At 55.8% G+C, this 17692-nt stretch overlaps 1 protein-coding gene across 1 annotated transcript in view; it reads left to right on the top strand.

Annotated features, from left to right (window-relative positions):
- The first annotated feature begins 6 nt into the window (after window positions 1-6).
- Window positions 7-17692, top strand: part of Cmip (c-Maf inducing protein) — a 190752-nt gene continuing 173066 nt past the window's right edge. The window contains exon 1 of the mRNA XM_004625758.2: window positions 7-325. Coding sequence (XP_004625815.1) covers window positions 26-325 — 300 coding nt within the window. The 5' untranslated portion in view covers window positions 7-25. The remainder of the gene's footprint in view (window positions 326-17692) is intronic.

The raw sequence follows: 17692 nt of genomic DNA, 5'->3' as shown, positions 1-17692 counted from the left end.
GCCCCCCGCGCGCGCGCGCGCGGCCATGGATGTGACCAGCAGTTCGGGCGGCGGCGGCGACCCCCGGCAGATCGAAGAGACCAAGCCGCTGCTGGGGGGCGACGTGCCGGCCCCCGAGGGCACGAAGATGGGCGCTGTGCCCTGCCGCCGGGCCCTTCTGCTCTGCAACGGGATGAGGTACAAGCTGCTGCAGGAGGGCGACATCCAGGTCTGTGTCATCCGGCACCCGCGGACCTTTCTCAGCAAGATCCTCACCTCCAAGTTCCTGAGGCGCTGGGAGCCGCACCACCTAACGCTGGCGGACAACAGCCTGGCGTCGGCCACGGTGAGTCGCTTCGCGCGGCGGTCGGCCCGGGGCTTCCCACGCGCGCGCCCCACAGCCAAGACCCGGCGCCCCCTGCGCCGCCCCTGGCCCAGGCCAGCTTGGTAGGGAGCCGCGCGCCCCCTTTTTAGTTCGTGCGCCGGGCTGGGGTCGGACTCCGGGTCTTCGGATCCACCGCCTGGCTCTGGAGCCCCAGGACCCCTGAGACTTGGCTCATCCGAACTGGGTGCCTGGAGACCTTGGGTTCCCAGCTCCTGCGTTCTGATGGTAGAGATCGTGGGGTGGAGCGAGGCTGGGCCCTGATCGTGGTGGGGTCTCCTTTCTGGAAGTACGAGGCCCTATTTGACCTGAGCTGCAGGAGAACCCCCACCCCGTCAAAATCCTAATATACCCAGACCGAAAGAATTAGGAAAACCAAGTCCTTTCTTTGCTTTAGGGATTTTTATTCTTTTTTTTTTTTTTTCCTCTTCCCTTTTCTGTCTGGCAGGCAAAAACTGGGTGCTTCCCTTTCTGAAAATCTTTCTACATTGAGAGGTTGGCAAAGGGGAGGGGGCCTTGGTCCTGGAACATCTCAGACCCCGGGTGGCCAAGTTCTGGCCCAGAGCTGCCTCTGCCAGCCCTGGTCCTCCCTGGGGTGTGTGCAGCCCGTGTATATACGCCTGTTTTGTCGTGGAGGTACTATTTTGTTAGGGTTATTGTTTTTCACTGTATGATTGGGGCCAGCTCAACTGGATGAGAGGGAGAGGAGAAACCGTTGATCTCTGGCTGAAACTGAATCTGCAAATGGTGGCCTTCTTCCTCTTGGAGGGAGACAGCTGTGGTGGGCTCCAGGGGAAGAGTGGGGGTAGTGGCTAGGAGCCTGAACAGGATGCTTTGTGTTTTGAAACAAGGGCAGTTTCAAATATGGGCTCTGGCTTGGCCTGAGCCTGGCTGTGGGGGTCACCCCTTCTTAGAAGAGGGCCCCCCACCCGGTGATCCTGTTTACTAAGCACAGTGGGAGGGGGCAGAATCCAGTGTCTGCTCACACCTGTGCCAGGAAAGCCCCGGCAGGAAACGGTGTCGCTTGCATAGCATGTCACAAACGTGTAGCGTGTGTAGACATTTCTCTGGCATCCATGTTCCCTTGGCGGTGTGTCACAGGCCATGACACATGTCCCAAGGAATGGGGAGGGGGAAAGTTAGTCCAAGAATCCTCCTCCCCACCCCCACCCCCAAACCCTGAAGCCGGTGAGGACTTTTCTTCTGAATTTGGGGTTTGAGGTGCTCTGAGCGTCGGCCTGTGCTTCCTTTCCTGTGGGCACACTGGTGCAGTCTCTGCAGGCTGCTTTTCCAGGCAGGGCCCCTGGTCACGGAGAGATGCCTCATCCTGCTTCTAGACTGTGTATGTCTGCAGCCCTGCCTGGGGCCACAGGCCTTGGTGTTGGGTTTTCATTTGATGGAGGGAGAGCTTCCCCAAATTAGCAAGCACTGGGGGCTTTCGGATTCACAGAGGCCCTGGTGGGGCCTGCCTGGGCTGAGGAGGCCCTGGGTCTTGCTTTGGAATTTTCACCTGGTACAGGGAGGGGCTTTGTTGGCCTTTGTTCTTTCTTTCTTTCTTTCTTTCTTTCTTTCTTTCTTTCTCTCTCTCTCTCTCTCTCTCTCTCTCTCTCTCTCTCTCTCTCTTTCTTTCTTTCCTTTCTTTTTCTGCCACCTTGGAAAGGAAGGAGAGCTGGAGGGAGAGGGAAATGGTTGAGAGGATCTATCTGTGTTGGAAGACCCAGGCTGAGCTGCAAGAAGCGAGGAGAGTTGCAGGGCGCGGAGTTGCAGGGCTGCTGGTCTTCCTGACTTGGGGGGATTTCAGCTGCGAAGGTGAAAGGCCCCCCCACCTACCCTGGCTGCCCCAGAGGTGTGCTGGGAGACAGGAAGAAGGGGGTCGGAGCCACGCACTGGATTCTCACGCAGGCCCTTGCCTACCTGTGCCAGCTGAGGTGGGCTGCACCTTTGGGAGCATGGGCCCTTGGGAAGGGCACCTGTGATTTCCGGTCCTGGGACTGAGGATCATGATGTGGAGCCTCACTGTGGCCCTAGGAAATGTGGAAAGAGGAGCTACAAGGAAGTATGCAGTGGGCTGGCACCGTCCCCTGACTCTCCCTGTTGTCACTGTCACTGAGGCCTGTAGGCAATGGTGGCCTTCCACCTAGCTCTTCGGGGGGTTCCAGTGGGGGCACTGGTGCCCCTGATCCTCACAGCCTGGGAGTGCGGAGGTCGGGCTGCTGTGGACATCTGCGCTGGGCAGCGGCCTCCAGGCCAGAGGGAGTTGGGGTTGCCACCTGTGGTCCTGTCCCATCCTGAGTCACCTGGTTGGTGTCAGGCTCTCAGGCTCTTGGGGAGGCACAGGAGCCCTGTGGGGTTTCCCTGAGGCCCAGGCGTTATGTAATCTGTCTGCATTTGAGAGTGTGGCCCAGGCCCTCTATTGGGAAATAGTAGCCCAAATGAAACAAAGGTGAATTGGAGTGCAGCGCACCCCAGCGAGCCCTTTGCAGTGCGCAGCACAGGCCTGGGCCCTTTCCTGTGGGGTCATTTCCTGCAAGTGTGTATCACATGCGTTTTAAACCTGGCTGGGAGCCCCTCTGGTCATCATTTGGTTATTTGTGTGGGCTTCAGGAACAGGACCCAAAGTGATTGATCTGGATTAAAACTAATAAACAAATCGAATGTACTCTTTTGCCCAAGCATCTTCGGAGTCCGACTAACTGATCCAATTTACTGAATCTTGAGAGATAAAGACCAGGCATCCAGGATCATAGCTGCGTCAGGCTGGGGTGCAAGCACCGGAGCGGTCCAGTCCCTCCACAGGCGACTCCAGCTGGTGCACCCCTGAGTCTGGGCCTCTCTGGTTCCGGGTTGGCTTGGGAGTTCCCAAAGGGACCCACGCCCCTCCAGGTCTGGCTGTGAACTTTGCCCTGTGAGCCTCCTCTCCTGGGCTGGTTACTGATTAAATCCCTGCTGAGCAACAGCTAGCCCCACGCGGAGGGTACACAGGCCAGGTGGATGCTTGGCAGCTTTGGAAGGCTCTGAACAAAGGAGACAGCTCCTGGGCTGAGGGAGGGTGCTGGGGTGCCCCTGCCCTGCCCACTCCGTGGTGCTGTCTCATGTTCCCCTTTTTGCATCCCATGCCCCCAGTTCTCTGTGCCTCCCTGGGCCCTTGGCCGCTGTCACCATGGTGTGGGTTGTCACCAACAGCCAGGAGTTGTGCATAAGCGTCTGCGTTCAGCAAGACCAGAATCCATCTTGCTGAATTTGATCACCTGCTAGGCATGTTTGTCCGCCGGCGGAGGGCTTTGTCTGTGGGCTTTGTTTCCTGTGTACCAAAGAGGTACAAATAAGCTGCTTACCTCTTACTGCGTCTTCCTTTTTCCCAAATGCGCACACGGTGTCTTGGATTGGTGGGTCTGGTCTGCAGAGTCCTTCCTTCATGTACCATGCCAGAGCTGGGGCCTCAGAGACCCCAGCCTTCCGTATTCTTCAGTCTGTAGCTGGTTTTAAAATTTACCCTGCTCTGCTGCTTGATTGAGCTGTTTCTGGGCATTGGTTGGAGGGGATGAGAGAAGCCCCCTTTATTCTCCCTCTGCATCGCTTTAGCCTGGTGTTTGAGGGGAAGGGAGGGAATCTGCGTGGTGAATGCCGACACCCATCGTGTGTCACGTTCCCAGCTGGTTCGTGTCCAGAGACTGGGCAATCCATACCCTCTGCTGCGATCCCCCCAACCCTGGTTTCCTTCATTTTTGTCACACCCCCCGCTCCTGAGTGTGCCCCTCCTTCCTGCCTTTGACGTTGTAGTTGGTGTTTCTCAAGGCAGTTAGTAAACACTAAGAATTTTTAAAAATTTGTCATAGGAAGACGTGGAATGTCTCAGATTCGTTTCCTGGATAACGTGTCTGATTGCCACGGGGGTGGAAGGAATGACACCCCCATCCTCGGTGCAGCTAGCCCGGAGTATATCGGTGCATTTAATGAAGAGCAAGGCCCTTTCTGGCTCCACAGAATTGAGCCAGGAGAGGTAGTAGGTGTCTTGTCCCATCCCTCCTTCCTGGCCTGTGACTCCTTCTAAAGACACAGTGTCCCAGACCCTCACGGTGCGTGGGTGAGCAGACGAAGCTGGACTTTACTCTCCCGGGGCACCTGGCTGGAGCTTTTGTCAGCATGGGTAGTTGAGATGGGCCAGTTATGCCTTTGGTTAAAGGATTAAATGAGATTAAGCAGGGCCGCCTGGCATAGGGTATCCCTCTGGGGGCAGAGCAACTCTGGGGTACCGGGAGCAGCGCTGGGTCTGAATTTAGAACTTCCAACTTCTGGGCTGGATGACTCGGAGCTCTTTGCTCTGTGTGGAGCTGCGTGCCATGGGAAGAAGGAGTTGGAGCAGGTCCCCATGGAGCAGCCGGCTCGCAGCATTCCGAGTCCTGGCTTCCTCAATGCCCCGAAAGAGCTTCGTGAAGTTCTGTCCACATGGAAAAGAGTTTTGCTACTTAAAAATGGCAGTCTCTGGAGAGAAGTCTCCAGAGACACATAGTACTCTGGGGATGGCTCGGGGCGGTGAGCAGATCTGTTGTGTATGAAGACAATGAGATTATTGCAGGTAGCTTAAGAAAAACTCCTCAGGGGGCACAGCATAATCTCTTTAAAAGAATATTTTTCCCCATAAGCACAGATCAAATATAGTTTACACAACAAGGCATGTGATGAAGGCGAAGCTTGTCCTGTTCTTTGTCCCCACAGCCCCTCTCTGCCATCCTGCTCTCTGAGGCAGACACTGTGGCCCACTGCTTATATCCTTGCCGACAACCCAGGTCTGTGTTGTTGTTGTTTGTTGCACAGTCTGGAGATCATTCATGATCCATATATATGTAGCTGCCTTATTCTTTTTCAGTGATGCATAGTTTTCCACCAATGGGGAGACCATCCCCTTTGGATGGACATTTAGGTTAGTCTCAGTTGTTTTGTATTTCAAACACATTACATTTTTATTTAGTGGAGTTGTTCACCTTTTGACGATATGAATGTTTGCTTTCTTTTTGGGAAGGAGTCATGCTTTGCTCTGACTGAATGCCCCAGTACAGGGAGCCCCCTCAGAGGGTCTAACAGCCGGCCCCATCAGGAGCTAAAAGGACATATATAAATGGGGGATCTGACAGGTCTCAACTGGGCACTCAAAGCCCTGAGCTGTATCTCCTGAGATCATTATTTTTTTGTCCCCAGACTTCCTGCTTTCTCCAGTGAGGAAGCCAGGTGGCTAAGCCTAGGACAGAGGAAGGGGGAAGTGAGAATTTCTCTTCCTCACTCCTCTAGCCAATAGGCATCCAGTGTATTCTGAGGGGGTTGGGGTTGGGGGTCGTGTTTCTTTGGTTTATATGTTTTTTGTTTTGTTTTTCAGTACTGGGGATTGAACTCAGAACCTTGGGCTTGCCATGCAGGCACTTATTCTATCTACTGAGCGGTCTCCCCAGGCCCTGTTTTGGGTTTTTTGAGAGTCTCACTGTGTACTCTAAGTTGACCTTAAACTCCCTGCAGCCCTCTTGCCTCAGCCTCCCCGGGGCTGAGAGGACAGGTGTGCACCACCACACCCTGCTGTGCTTAGAAGGATATTTTGCTTGCCCCAGCAAAGCCCTGACCAGGGCCTGAGCTGGCATGTGTGCACGGGCACGTGTGATCATGCGTGTGTGTCAGGGTGGAATCTGCTCTGTGTGTGGGGGTGCAGAGGGGATCGCGGAGCAAAATCGTTTCTCTTGGGGACAGGAGCCATCTCTGTACACCTCGAGGGGTGTTCTGCCAGGGAAGTGGTGGAGGTCACTGAGCCCCAGGGGAGGGTGTGGTGAGGACACAGGCTTGACAGCAGACAGGTGAGCAAGGGCCGGCCACCTCCGCACTGTCCCCATCTGCACAGAGCACATTGCAGCACGGCGAGGTGGGTGGGGCTCGGGTTCATTCATTCACCCGGAGCGAGTCAGAGGCCACGAGTGCTGAATAGGATCTTGGACAGTCAGTGGGCAGGTGGGTGCTGCGGCCAGGTGGCCAGGGAAGGAGCCCTCTGGATGCCCAGAGGAGGGAGAGCTGTCCAGGGACAGGGACAAGGGCAGCGCCCTGGGTCTGGGTCACAGAGAATCACCTGGTAAGGCCAGGAGAGAGCGCTTGCTGAGTTTGCCTGAGGCACAGGTTCAATCCCCAACACAGAAAAAAGAAAAAGACAAGGAAAACTAAATTACTCACAAAGTGGCCGGCATCCACCAAAGGCCCTGTGGTCAGTTTCTGCCTAACTGCTCCTTGCCATCGAGTTTCCATTCTAGGCCTCTGTCATGGTTTTTCTCTTTTTAAAATCCCCGCTACTTCTCAACCCCAGTAGGGAAGAAACTTTGAGCAGTGCATTGAGTCTCTGATGATGCAAACTTTGGAAAACCAGCTCCCATTGTTCAGGACCTGGCTCCGGGGATGCTGGGATCCGGAGCTGTCTGGTGTGGCTGTGCCGCTGAGCTGTGCCTGGACAGAAGCAGAGGGGTGGGCTCCTGACGTCCTGGGCCTCTGCCCAGCGCCTCAGGGGCTGCGAGCCTGAGTTAAGCAGGCCAGGCTCCCCTGCTTCCAAACATCTTGGCTCCCCATGCAGTCTAGGGGCATCTGCAGGGTCCAGGTTGCAGCCGGGGCCACAAGCGGGTGACACCTGGGTGACTCCTTGCTGGCATCACAGGCATGAGAAGATGAGGGCGCTGTCCCACCCACCTCCTGGATACCCTCCCAGCTCTCTCTGTGAGCTGCATCTGCCCTCCTCTGGGTCCACTGAAAGGGTGACGGACGGGTGAGACAATGGGGAGCGTGGGCAGAACTGAGACGGCAGAGGGGCCAGGAGCAGAGCTGTTTCCCTGGAGAGGATATCTATTTTTATTATTTTTTAGCTTTTTATAACAGGGTCTCCCTATGTAGTTCAGGCTGGCCTTGAACTCACTGTGGAGCACAACTTGACCTCAAACTCATGGCAGTCCTCCTGCCTCAGCCTCCTGAGTGCTGGGAGTAAGGCGAGCACTGGAAAGGTTGTGTGAACAGTGTGGTCTCCTGGGGCTCCCAGGCTCCAGGCTGGTAGCTGAAGGGGAGGTTTGTAGCCTCCTCTGGTCAGGAAGGACAGGGCAGGCAGACCTGCTGAGCTCTGTGAGGTAGGGAGGATTATTTTCATTTTACAGGCCTCATTGAGGAGACTCAGCTGAGGAGAACTGCGAGGGGGCGTTGAGTCCAAGCCAGTTGTGACTCTGTGTGTGTGTGTGTGTGTGTGTGTGTGTGTGTGTGTGTGTAGCATGCATGTGAGCGTGCATGTGTATGCATGTCCATCGGGTGCACACACATCATTCCCGCCCTGCACCGACATCTTGTTGTGACCTCAGTGGCTTATCAGCACAGCTTGTCGGCATGGGGCCCCCACGTCCGTCATGTGGCATAGTGACTCCAGGTCACTGGTGTGGAAAGGCGAGGGCCAAGGGCTGTCACCGTGTGCTATGTGTGCAGGGTGCCGCTGTGCTTCTGGAAGTCGGGCACCGTCCTCACTGCCAGGGCTCGAGGCTCCAGGCATGCAGCAGGCCGTGGCATGTGTGTCCATCCTGGGCCCCGTGTGTGGTTCATGTTTCCTTGTGCCAGGCGGGTTCCGTAGGGGAAACCAAGGCAGGGTTGCTGTGGCTGCCTGGTTGGGAGCACCTTGTACATCCTCTGTCCTTGAGCTGCTGGCCCTCGTGTCTTTCGTGTCACTGTCCTCCCCCGCTTCAGGTCTGTAGCACATATGTGTATCCTGCTTAGCGTGGGCTGCACCACGCTAAAAAGCCCCTGTTCCTGGACTTTTTATTTTAATGTATTTGGTACCAGGTCTCACTGTGCAGCTCGGTCTCATAGTGATCCTCCTGTTTTCAGCCTCCCTAGCACTGGGATTACAGGTGTGCACCACCATCCCCAGACTCATTCGCTGGCTCAGTGTGCTCGGGGAGTGGGGCCAGCACCGCTTGTGGGCCGGGGATTGAACCCCTGGTCCCTGCGCTTTCAAAGTGGGTGCTTAGCCCGCTGAGCTATCCGCTGACCCTAGCACCTAGGCTTTTACCCGCAGGCCTCTGGGGCGCAGAAGCTGGTCCGAGCTCCTCCTGCTCCTGTCTTGTCTTCCTTGAGGTCTGCGGGCCCAGCCCAGCTCTGGGCTCTCGGGTCAGCGGCCCCTGTGCTGCGGCCAAGGGAACAGGTGGGCCCACTGCAGGGGACGCAGAAGTGACCCTGTCTTGGGGAGGCGGTGCCAGGCCAGGGCCAGGGCTGCATGCTGAGAAGGGGAGCCAGGACTTGCTGCCATCTGTTGCTCCCTGCTTGGGGCAGACTGAAGTGGCTTCTTGGAGCAGGGACCCAGTAGGTCAGACAGAGCCCAGGTCAGAGGAGCAGAGAGTGGCCGAGCTTGGAGCCGTCATCTCTTCCAGCTGTGTGAGGTTGAGTCCTCAGCCCTGTTCATGTATTCAGTCCCCACAAGGCCAGAGGGGAAACAGGCCTCAAGAGCTTTCCTTTTCTTTTTTTAATTTTGGCTTTTTGAGACAGGGTCTTGTTAGGTAGTTCAGCCTGGCCTTGAACTCTTTGTAGTTCAGAGGTCTTTCTGCCTCAGCCTTCTAAGTGCTGGGTTGTAGGCAGGGGCCACTACTCTTGGCTTGAACACAAGAATTTCAGGTCTACAGCTGGTACGCAGGTGAGCTGACCTGTGAGCCAGTGTCCTCTACAAGCTCCAGTAACCACACAGCTGTGGCAAGGAGGGCCGAATGACCAGTAAGGCATCTGTAACAACAGCTGACACTCACATGGTATCTACTGTATCCCTGGTTCTGTCTTGATGCTCATTGATTTCCCATGATTCCCTGAGAGGGGATACTGTTGTCGCCATTCTACCGGTGGACACACAGAGGCTCAGGGAAGCAAAATCGCCTCTTATCTGCCTTGTAACCTTTGGTACTGGGTGGTGGCTCAGAGTCTAGCCACCCCTGGCATGTATGGGTGAGCAGGGCTTTGGGCCTTCAACAGCAGAGGTTCACAAAGGCCACGGGGCAGCTCCCGTGGACAGGGCCTTGTGGAAGAGGGAGGGTTTTTCAGGGCCCAGTCTCATGTTGCCCAGCTGGCTTCCTGCAGCCCTGTCTCCAGGACAAGGAGTACTTCTCCCCTGCCCTTGTTGATCCTGCAATGGGCACTCAGCCTGCGGAGCCTCAGTTTCCCCTGGCTTTGAGGAATGCACCTGTGGCTACAGCCAGCATGACACAGCTACCTTTCAGTGTCTCTGAGCCATGGTGCCTTCCTGAGCTGCCTCTTTCTGCTGGGAGCATCTCTGCCTGCCTGGGTGGCCCTTCCCAAGTGGTGGCCTGGAGCAGTCTGTCCTATCACTAGATATTTACCTCCCCACATGGAAGACAAGATGAAATTAATGGCACAGGGGTGATGTTGGTCTTCCGAACTGGGAAGGGTCCCCTACAGTCCCACTGCCCTGAAAGGCACTGTTAACATCAGAGATGGAGGAGTTCATGCTGGGTACGTGTGCATCTCTTCACATCGCTGACACTAAGTCCCCTTGCTGAGCACCAGCTCTGTGCTAAGCAGGGGTCAGACAAGTTCACATCTTTTGAGCTGTTGATGTGGGGCCTACGCCATTCTTTTGACAAGCCTTGATTTCCCATGATGCCTTGGGAGGGGGATGCTGTCTTCACATTGATTTCCCATGTTGCCCTGGGAGGGGATGCTGTCTTCACATTGATTTCCCATGATGACCTGAGAAAGGGTGCTGTTTTGACACCCATTGATTTCCCATGATACCCTGGGAGGGGATGCTGTCATCACCCTCATTGTCAGGGTGGCCTCTCCTGTGTACTCTAGGGTATTGGGCTGTGTTGCCGGTCTTGACCCCCTTCATTACCAGGGTACTGTTCCCAAATCATTGTGTTCCTTCAGCCCTGTCCCTGAGGGTTACAGGGAACCATGGGGCTGCAGTGTTGGCTTCTTTCCTTCTTGCCTTTAGGGCGCTGTATAGCTGGGAAGAAAATCCTGGCTGGCTGGGGTTTCCCAAGCACCCCCCACCTGTGGCCCCTCCCGGTTACTCCTCCACTACCTTGCCTTTGCCCTGGTGACTCAGGACCATAGAGATCTGAGTTGTCAGATAGAGAATTACATCATTCAGAGGGAAAAGAGAAAGAAAAATTAGTATTAGGAAGTTTGGGTGTAAGGACAGTGCCCAGATCCTGCCTCTCCCCTCCCAGCCAAATGGAGGCCGTTTTGGGGGTTCAGTTGCTTTATCTACTCCAGGCTATGCAAGGGGCCCTGCTGCTCTTTGGAGCCAGTTGAACCACATCTCCAAAAAAGATACCAAAAGCAAGGTTGGAGTTGTTTGGGGTCCTGCCGGCAGTCCTTAACGGGTGGAGGGTGCATGGCTAGGACCTCTGCCCCGGAGTCCCACTGACAGCTGAGTGCTCCACATGGGGCCCACGCTGTGGCCACTCGGGCACCTTTTAGAAGAGGTGTCCCCTGTGGGTTCTCAGTGTGCGCTGGGGGGATGTCGGGGTGAGGGTGAAAGACCCTTCCTGGCAGCCTGTTGCTTCCCAGAGGGGACACTTGTCTGCATGGTGACGCTGAGCGTTGGCCAGCTTGGTTTGGACTCAGACCTTTTGTGTTTGTCCAGCGGAAAGTCCAGTTGTTTCCCGAGGATCAAAGAGAAGGGCTCCTTGCTAGGTTGTCCCGAGGGTGGGGGCAACGAGGCCCTGGGGTGCTCCGTGAGTGTGTGTACTTCCTGCCACTGCCACCTCCGCCATTGCTGTCCTGGCACCAGTTCTGCCCCATCAGGGTCACCCACTCTGCACCTGCTTCCTCTGGGATCACAAACTGGAAGGCAGGCCAGGGCCACTCATCCAGGGTCACCGTGTCACTGCAGGCCTTCTCAGGAGTGCGCTTGCTGGATGAGGGGGCCTGGACTTGTCCCAGGCCATGAAGGGACAGAGAAGTCTCCTGGTGACCTCAGAGTCAAAGGGGGTTCCATGCTGGGATCCGGGGGAGCCTGCAGGTCTCTGCCTGGAGCAGGGGGAACCGCTCTGGGAGCATTAAGAGGTCACCGTAGCTTGCACCTCAGCTCTCTGCAGCAGGACTTGGGAAATAAGATTTGGACCTTGGAAAATATGATTAAAAAACAGAATTGAAAGTTGCTTTTTTTTTCCTCAACGATATTGCCTCTGACATGTGGCTGCATCTGAGTGTAGCCTCAGTCCTGCACAGGGATAGGAGAAACCTCTCTGGGGTTCTGGCCGCATCTGGGTGGGCCTTGGACCCATGGCCAGGAACCTTTCTGCCTGGGCTTCCCCACCTGCACCTACTCCAGGCACAGTCCAGGGGGCCACGCTCTCCTCCTGGGGGTGACTCACTGTGCACTGGGACCTCACTCACTCTCAATGGTCACCTTGTCTACATCTCCACCAGCTACAGGGGGCTTCTTCCTCCAGGCTGCACCAGGCCCACGTTTGAGTGGTCCAGACTGGGTCCGGAGCACTGACCATGTCCCTTTGTCCCGTCCTGCAGGGGGTGACATCCCCACCCTTTCCCGCCTGTTGGTGAGGACTGCCAGGCCTTTGGAGAGGTGGAGCCTGGCCACTGCAGAGTGGACTTGGGTCCCTGTCTCTTCCTTCCTTCCCTGGACCGTAACCCTCCTGGGCCCGCCTTCTCTGTGCCTGAGGACCTGACCAGGTGGCCGGCATCTAGGCCTCTGGGCCCACTCTCTTGGGGTAGTGCAGCCAGCAGAGAGTCGGAGGGAGATGAGGAGGAAGAGGAGCAGATTGAGGTCTTGTTCCCTGGTCCCCACTTTGGGGTTCATGGGTGGCTGCTGTAGTCCTCCGCTAGCTTTCTTTGAAAGCACAGTGACCAGCCACCCTGCCTGGTACCACCTGGGCTTTCTGCAGTGAAAGTCCTGTCTCAGGAAACCCACAGATGGCCAGACGGTCAGTCCTGGTGGAGAAGCTACCTCTCATGCTGTCCTGGGCTCCACTGGGTTTCCTCTGACCACACCCCTCTGTGTCCGCCCTGTCTCCTCCCTGGAGTCTCTTTTCTGTGAGCGTGAATAGCTACCTGTGGGCACAAGAAACGAGATGAGAGAAAGAAATGGCTTTCTCACCTTGGATTATTTCTGGAATGTTCTCTCCCTTCAAAGGAAGACAATGGTGGAGATGGACAGGTGCGGCAGGCTGTCACCACGGGCTTGCTGTGAGCACTCATTGTGACAGTCCTAGGGTGAGGGAAACTGAGTTTCCAGAAGTGACGTCCTTCACCAAGGCTCAGTGCGGGCAAGGAGTTGGGCCAGGGTGGAACCTCCCCATGAACCCCAAAGTGGGGACACGGTGTTACTGTGCGCCTTGCGCACTTGCTGGCGAGGTGTGTCGCAGCTCAGGCCAGCCAGGCGAAACCCATGCTTTTGCGACCTCTGGCTTGGCTTGGGCGTCTTGTTGGGCGTAAGACAGCAGATCTGATGTTTTCCACTTCCTCCCATGTGGCAAGAAGCCGGGCTGGCCAGGCAGCCAGTGTCGGCTTGGCCAAATTCAGCCATGGCCCATGTTGGAAAATGTTAGGTCTGTTTTGCATTTGCCCCTTCCCCCTTCTTTATTTATATAATTAGAATCAGAGCTGGCCAGAGTTGAAAGGGAACCTGCAAGCCATCCAGTTCTGGAATGGCAAATACATGCTTGCTGCCACCCTCCTGGCTTGGGCTGTGCTAGACGTTGCTAATCGATCCTGGCATAATCTCTTTTCCCAGAGACCCCTGAGGCAGCCACTGCTAATCATCGTAGGCACGCAGAGTGAAAGATGTTTCCTCTTGGTGTTGGGGTTCAGCCTTTCCTACTGTTTAGACTACTGTAGGAACACAAGGCCCAGAGTAGTTAGGAACTCTCAGGGGAGCTACAAAGACTGGGGTGCTGACTTGTGGTTGAGAGTCTATATCTAAACAAAAGGTGCTTGGCTGTCTTCATGGATGGGGGCTCCCCGAACCCCAACCCCAGCTGCACTTGCATTCCGTGCTGGGGATCGAACCCAGGGCCTCCTGTGTGCCAGGCAGGCACTCATGGCGCATCCCAGCCCCGGGCCTGTTTTCGTCCTCACCTGGCTCTGTAGCCATCATTTTTTAATCCCTTCTATCCCACCCACTTACACTGCAGCCCACGTACCTGCCATGTGACCAGCTCTGGAGGGTGATCTGTTTGTCCCTTCAGTCCCCATCTCATTTCCATCCTTACATCCAGCTGATGAGGGGTGTGTCTCCCTCCACTCGTAGATCCCAACCACAAAGCCTTGTGCACGACGCTTGGGTGTTCTGGGTCACCCGGTGTAGACTTCAGTGAGTGACTCACTCCTTTGCCGAATGCTGTGGATTCTTTCCTGGCGAAATGCTAAGATGATGGGCTGATCAAGGTTGGCACTGTTTTTTTTTTTTTTTTTCCAGCATCTATAATTTGGGCATTCCTTGGGATTCATCCCCCCCCGTACCCATCCCTACCCCAAGTTTAGAAATCCTGTCTGGGCCTGTGACACTTCACAGTGGCCAGAAACGGAACCTTGCCCAGAGATGAGGAAACCTTCATCAAGCAGGAAGGATCGAGGCTCGGCTCCGGGTCCCGCTCCTCCAGGGAAGCAGGTTTATCTGTGCACTGTTCTTCGCTTCTTGAGCCGTGTTTAGTCTCTTGCTTATAGCGAAATGTTTTTCCCCTTATCCTAGTCTGGAGCTTCAAGGTTGGCACTTCTTGGCCCTAGAATGGTTGTTTTCAGATTTCAAAGCCTTCTCCACTCTCTAGCCAGGCTGAGCACAGCGGCAGAGAGCCCCGTGGTCACTTGCGCACCATTCCTCAGGCCTGGCAGGTGCTGGGCCCACTCAGCCCTGCCCAGCAGATGAGCGAACTCTCCGACACACGGGGCAGCCTTGGCCACTTCACCTCCGTGGCATGTAGGGCAGAGGAACAGATGAGCACAGACCCTCGATGGACAAGGACAAGAGGACACTAAGCATGAGAAAACACGTACAGAAAATGTCCAAGTAGGCTGCAGCCAATTCTGCCTTTGAACACCTTGGATTTGGCTCAGATCCATCAAGCTGTAAGATGTTGTTACTGTTACTGAATCTCTATGGCCTGGGCCCCCAGGCAAGTCAGCCAAGTCAGCCGCAGTCAGCGGGTGTCCTCTTGGAAGGCCAGTTCTAAAGCATTTCTCCGTCCTGGGGGCCACAGCATCATTCATTCATCACTCATTCATTTATTTATTTATGAGCATGCCGTCTGTGTAGTGCAGGCTGGCTTTGAACTCTTGGCCCAGGCTGGCCTTGAACTCGAGGGGATCCTGCAGCCTCGCCTCCCTCCGGAGTGCTGGGATCGTAGGTGTGCGCCGCCACATCTGGCTTCCCTGTGACTTTGGCGGGACCAGGCAGGCATGAAGAAATGAAGCCAAGGGCCCACTTTGGATGTGAACATCTAAAGGACCCCAACGTGGTTTTCGTCGTTCGCTTTGCCTCTTCTGAAACTAGCCGGCACCCAGCTGCGGGCAGTCCCTTGAGTGCAGCCCTTAAATGACCCGAGCGAGGGGAGGAAGCTCTCAAGTGGGCTGGCAGCTTTGCTGGGACAGCAGCTTCGCTGCTGGGTTTTGCATCTGCGTGTTCCTGAGCCAAGAAAAGTAGTCGGAGACTTTCCCTGCTGCCCGCTTTGTTGCCCCACCACATGTGGCAGGTTAGTAGGGTGGCTGTTGCGCTTTTTCTATCCTCAGGTTTGCCGAAGAAGGTGTGCCCCGTGTGGGGCGGCCTCTCTGCTCTCCCCAAGGATTTTGTAGGGTGATCCGTCCAAGCTGCTGCCTGCCAAGCTGGGCACTGATGCCAAAGGCAAGGCTGGATGAAAGAGTGGATTCTGCCAGCCCTTGTGTGGCACGAGGTCTCTCCTCTCTGCCGCCCTGGAGTGGTCCTGTCCCTGGGTCGCAGGAGAGGGGACAGGGTACCAGGCCCGAGGAACCTGGGGTCAGGGCCAGGCCCTGCGCTTTTCCTGGGGCCCTCAGGGTACTTCCAGGGTCCCTCACACCCTTCCCTTAGCTCCACTCCAGGGAAGACAGAGCGGGTGCCAGTTGGACACAGAAGGTCCTACGGTGCTGGCTGTTCCTTCTGCAGCCCGTAGCCTAGTCCCAGGCCTACGTTGCCCAGCCAGGGCGGGGAGCTCCCTGCACCCCACTCCTGATTCACGATTCACCCCAGCCCTGGGGGTTTGCAGGTAAGAAATAATTGCGAAGTGGCTGGGTGGAGGCGGTCACTTCAGCTTTTCAGTTGGGGAATCCGAGGCCCAGTGCGAGAGCTCACCACAGACACCGTCCCTCCCCCTGCACAGCGTCTTGTTTGCTTCTTATCTGCTCTGTGTCGGTCGGGGAGTCTGGACAGTGAGGGCCGGGGCCCATCCCATTCATTCTTTTTGGCATTAGAAGTGCTGTCTAAATTTTTTTACAGTGGTAAAATAGACACCCTGTAAACTTACTTTAAACACTCGTGAGTGCACCATTCGAGTAGGAGCATTGACCGCGTAGAGTGCTGAGACCATCCCGGCGCCCAGCACCGTCTGTCTCAGTTACTTTTCTCTCATTGCTGGGACAAAATACCTGACACCCAAAATAAAGGAAGGAAAGGTTTATTGAGCTTGCAGTTTGTGGAGGTTTCAGTCCATACTGGGCTGGTTCTAAGGCAAAGTGGCACACGGCCACCGAGGGCAGCAGTGCGTGGTGACAGAAGTCAATAAACAGCGAGGGCAAGTGGGAGGAGCAGCAGCAACAGCGGCGAGGGAGAGCGAGTCGGTGTCCCTTGTGCCGCATCCGGGCTGTTTGCCGCAGCTGAGTGTAGAACTCACACCCCTAATCCCAGCAGCACTCATACCCCTAATCCCAGCAGCACTCACACCCCTAATCCCAGCAGCACTCACTCACACCCATAATCCCAGCACTGGATCATGAATTAATCGCAACCTCTACAAGTCCCCACCCCATGTGTGACAGCCTGCATGACGCCTTGGGGGTACATCTAGACACAAACCGTAACACCGTGTACATCCCCAGTGTGAACTCTGTGTCTGGTCACACCCCACCCCAGAGGCAGCTGCTTCCCGGCCACCTGAATGGGTCTGTTCTTGGTTCCCAGTGTGCGTGGACTCCCACAGCGACTGCCCTGCTGTGCTTGGCTTGTGTCATGTCGCACGATGTTTGCAAGTTCCACGGTGTTATGGCATGTACCTGAATTTCTTTCCTTTTCGAAGCTGAACAATATTCCGTTGCATATATACATTTTTTTTTTTTTTTTTTAAGACGGGGTTTTGCTTTGTCGTTCAGGCTGCCCTCGAGAACTCACTCTAGCCCAGGCTAGCTTCTCCAACTCATGGCCGTCCTCCTGCCTCAGCCTCCCGAATGCCGGGGCTCCAGGCGTGTGCCACCAGCCTGGCCACTGTGTTTTTTCACCAAAGGACATTTAGGTTATCTCCATGACACCTGTGACTACTGCTGCTGTGAGCCCTGGGGACCAGTTGGGGACACAGGTCTTTTGGACAGATGCTTAGGATCGACATCTTGTTTTGCAAAGGTGCCCTTTACCGCCACAGAGAGCTCAGGTGACAGTAGAACAGTTAGATGAAGCATTTGAACAGAAGAGAGAATCCCAGCACCCAGAGGGAATAACGAACATTCCCTGGCCCAAGCTGGTTTTCCTCCTGTGCCCCGAGCACTGCCTTGGGAAAGGGGGTGATCGTCACTTGGGAGTGTGACAGCCTGGGAGTGGCACTGGATGGGGAGGGGCCGCGCTGGGTCTCTGGGACCAGGCTGGACACTCACCCGCTCCAGGGAGCATCCGTCGTGGCCCGGGGCCTGCAAGCTCCTCTCCTGCTGCCTGCCTGCCCCTGGACTGCGTGGTTGTGTAAGTGCTCATCGAGTGGATAACAAAACCATCTAATGCTCGTGTGACACTGAGAAGTGAGCTGATCTCGCAGCAGGGAGCGTGGGGTCCCCTCCGGCCGGGCAGGGTACCTGCCACTTGTAGCGGGCATATCCATGGAGGTGGCTGGCAGTGTCACTGGCCACGAGCTGTCTCCTTATCACCTGGGCGGGTGGGCAGCCCTGGGGCCAGGCCCCCCGTGGGCCCTGGCTGAGGATCCCTGATGTCAGGGCTGGCCATGGAGGACCAAGCTGGGGTTCCCTGGAGCAGCTTCCTTCTGGAGAGGGAGACGGCCTTGCTCAGAAGAACAGAACCATTCCAGAGTAGCGAAATCTGCTCAAAGGCGTTATTATTAGGGTTACTACTTTGGGGCTCTCTTTCCTTTTTTTTTTTTT

This window comes from Octodon degus, unplaced genomic scaffold, assembly GCF_000260255.1.
Source record: "Octodon degus isolate 3935 unplaced genomic scaffold, OctDeg1.0 scaffold00011, whole genome shotgun sequence".
Classification (NCBI taxonomy): Eukaryota; Metazoa; Chordata; class Mammalia; order Rodentia; family Octodontidae; genus Octodon; species Octodon degus.
The sequence above is the reverse complement of the archived record's forward strand: the minus strand, read 5'-3'. Positions and strand labels throughout refer to the sequence as shown.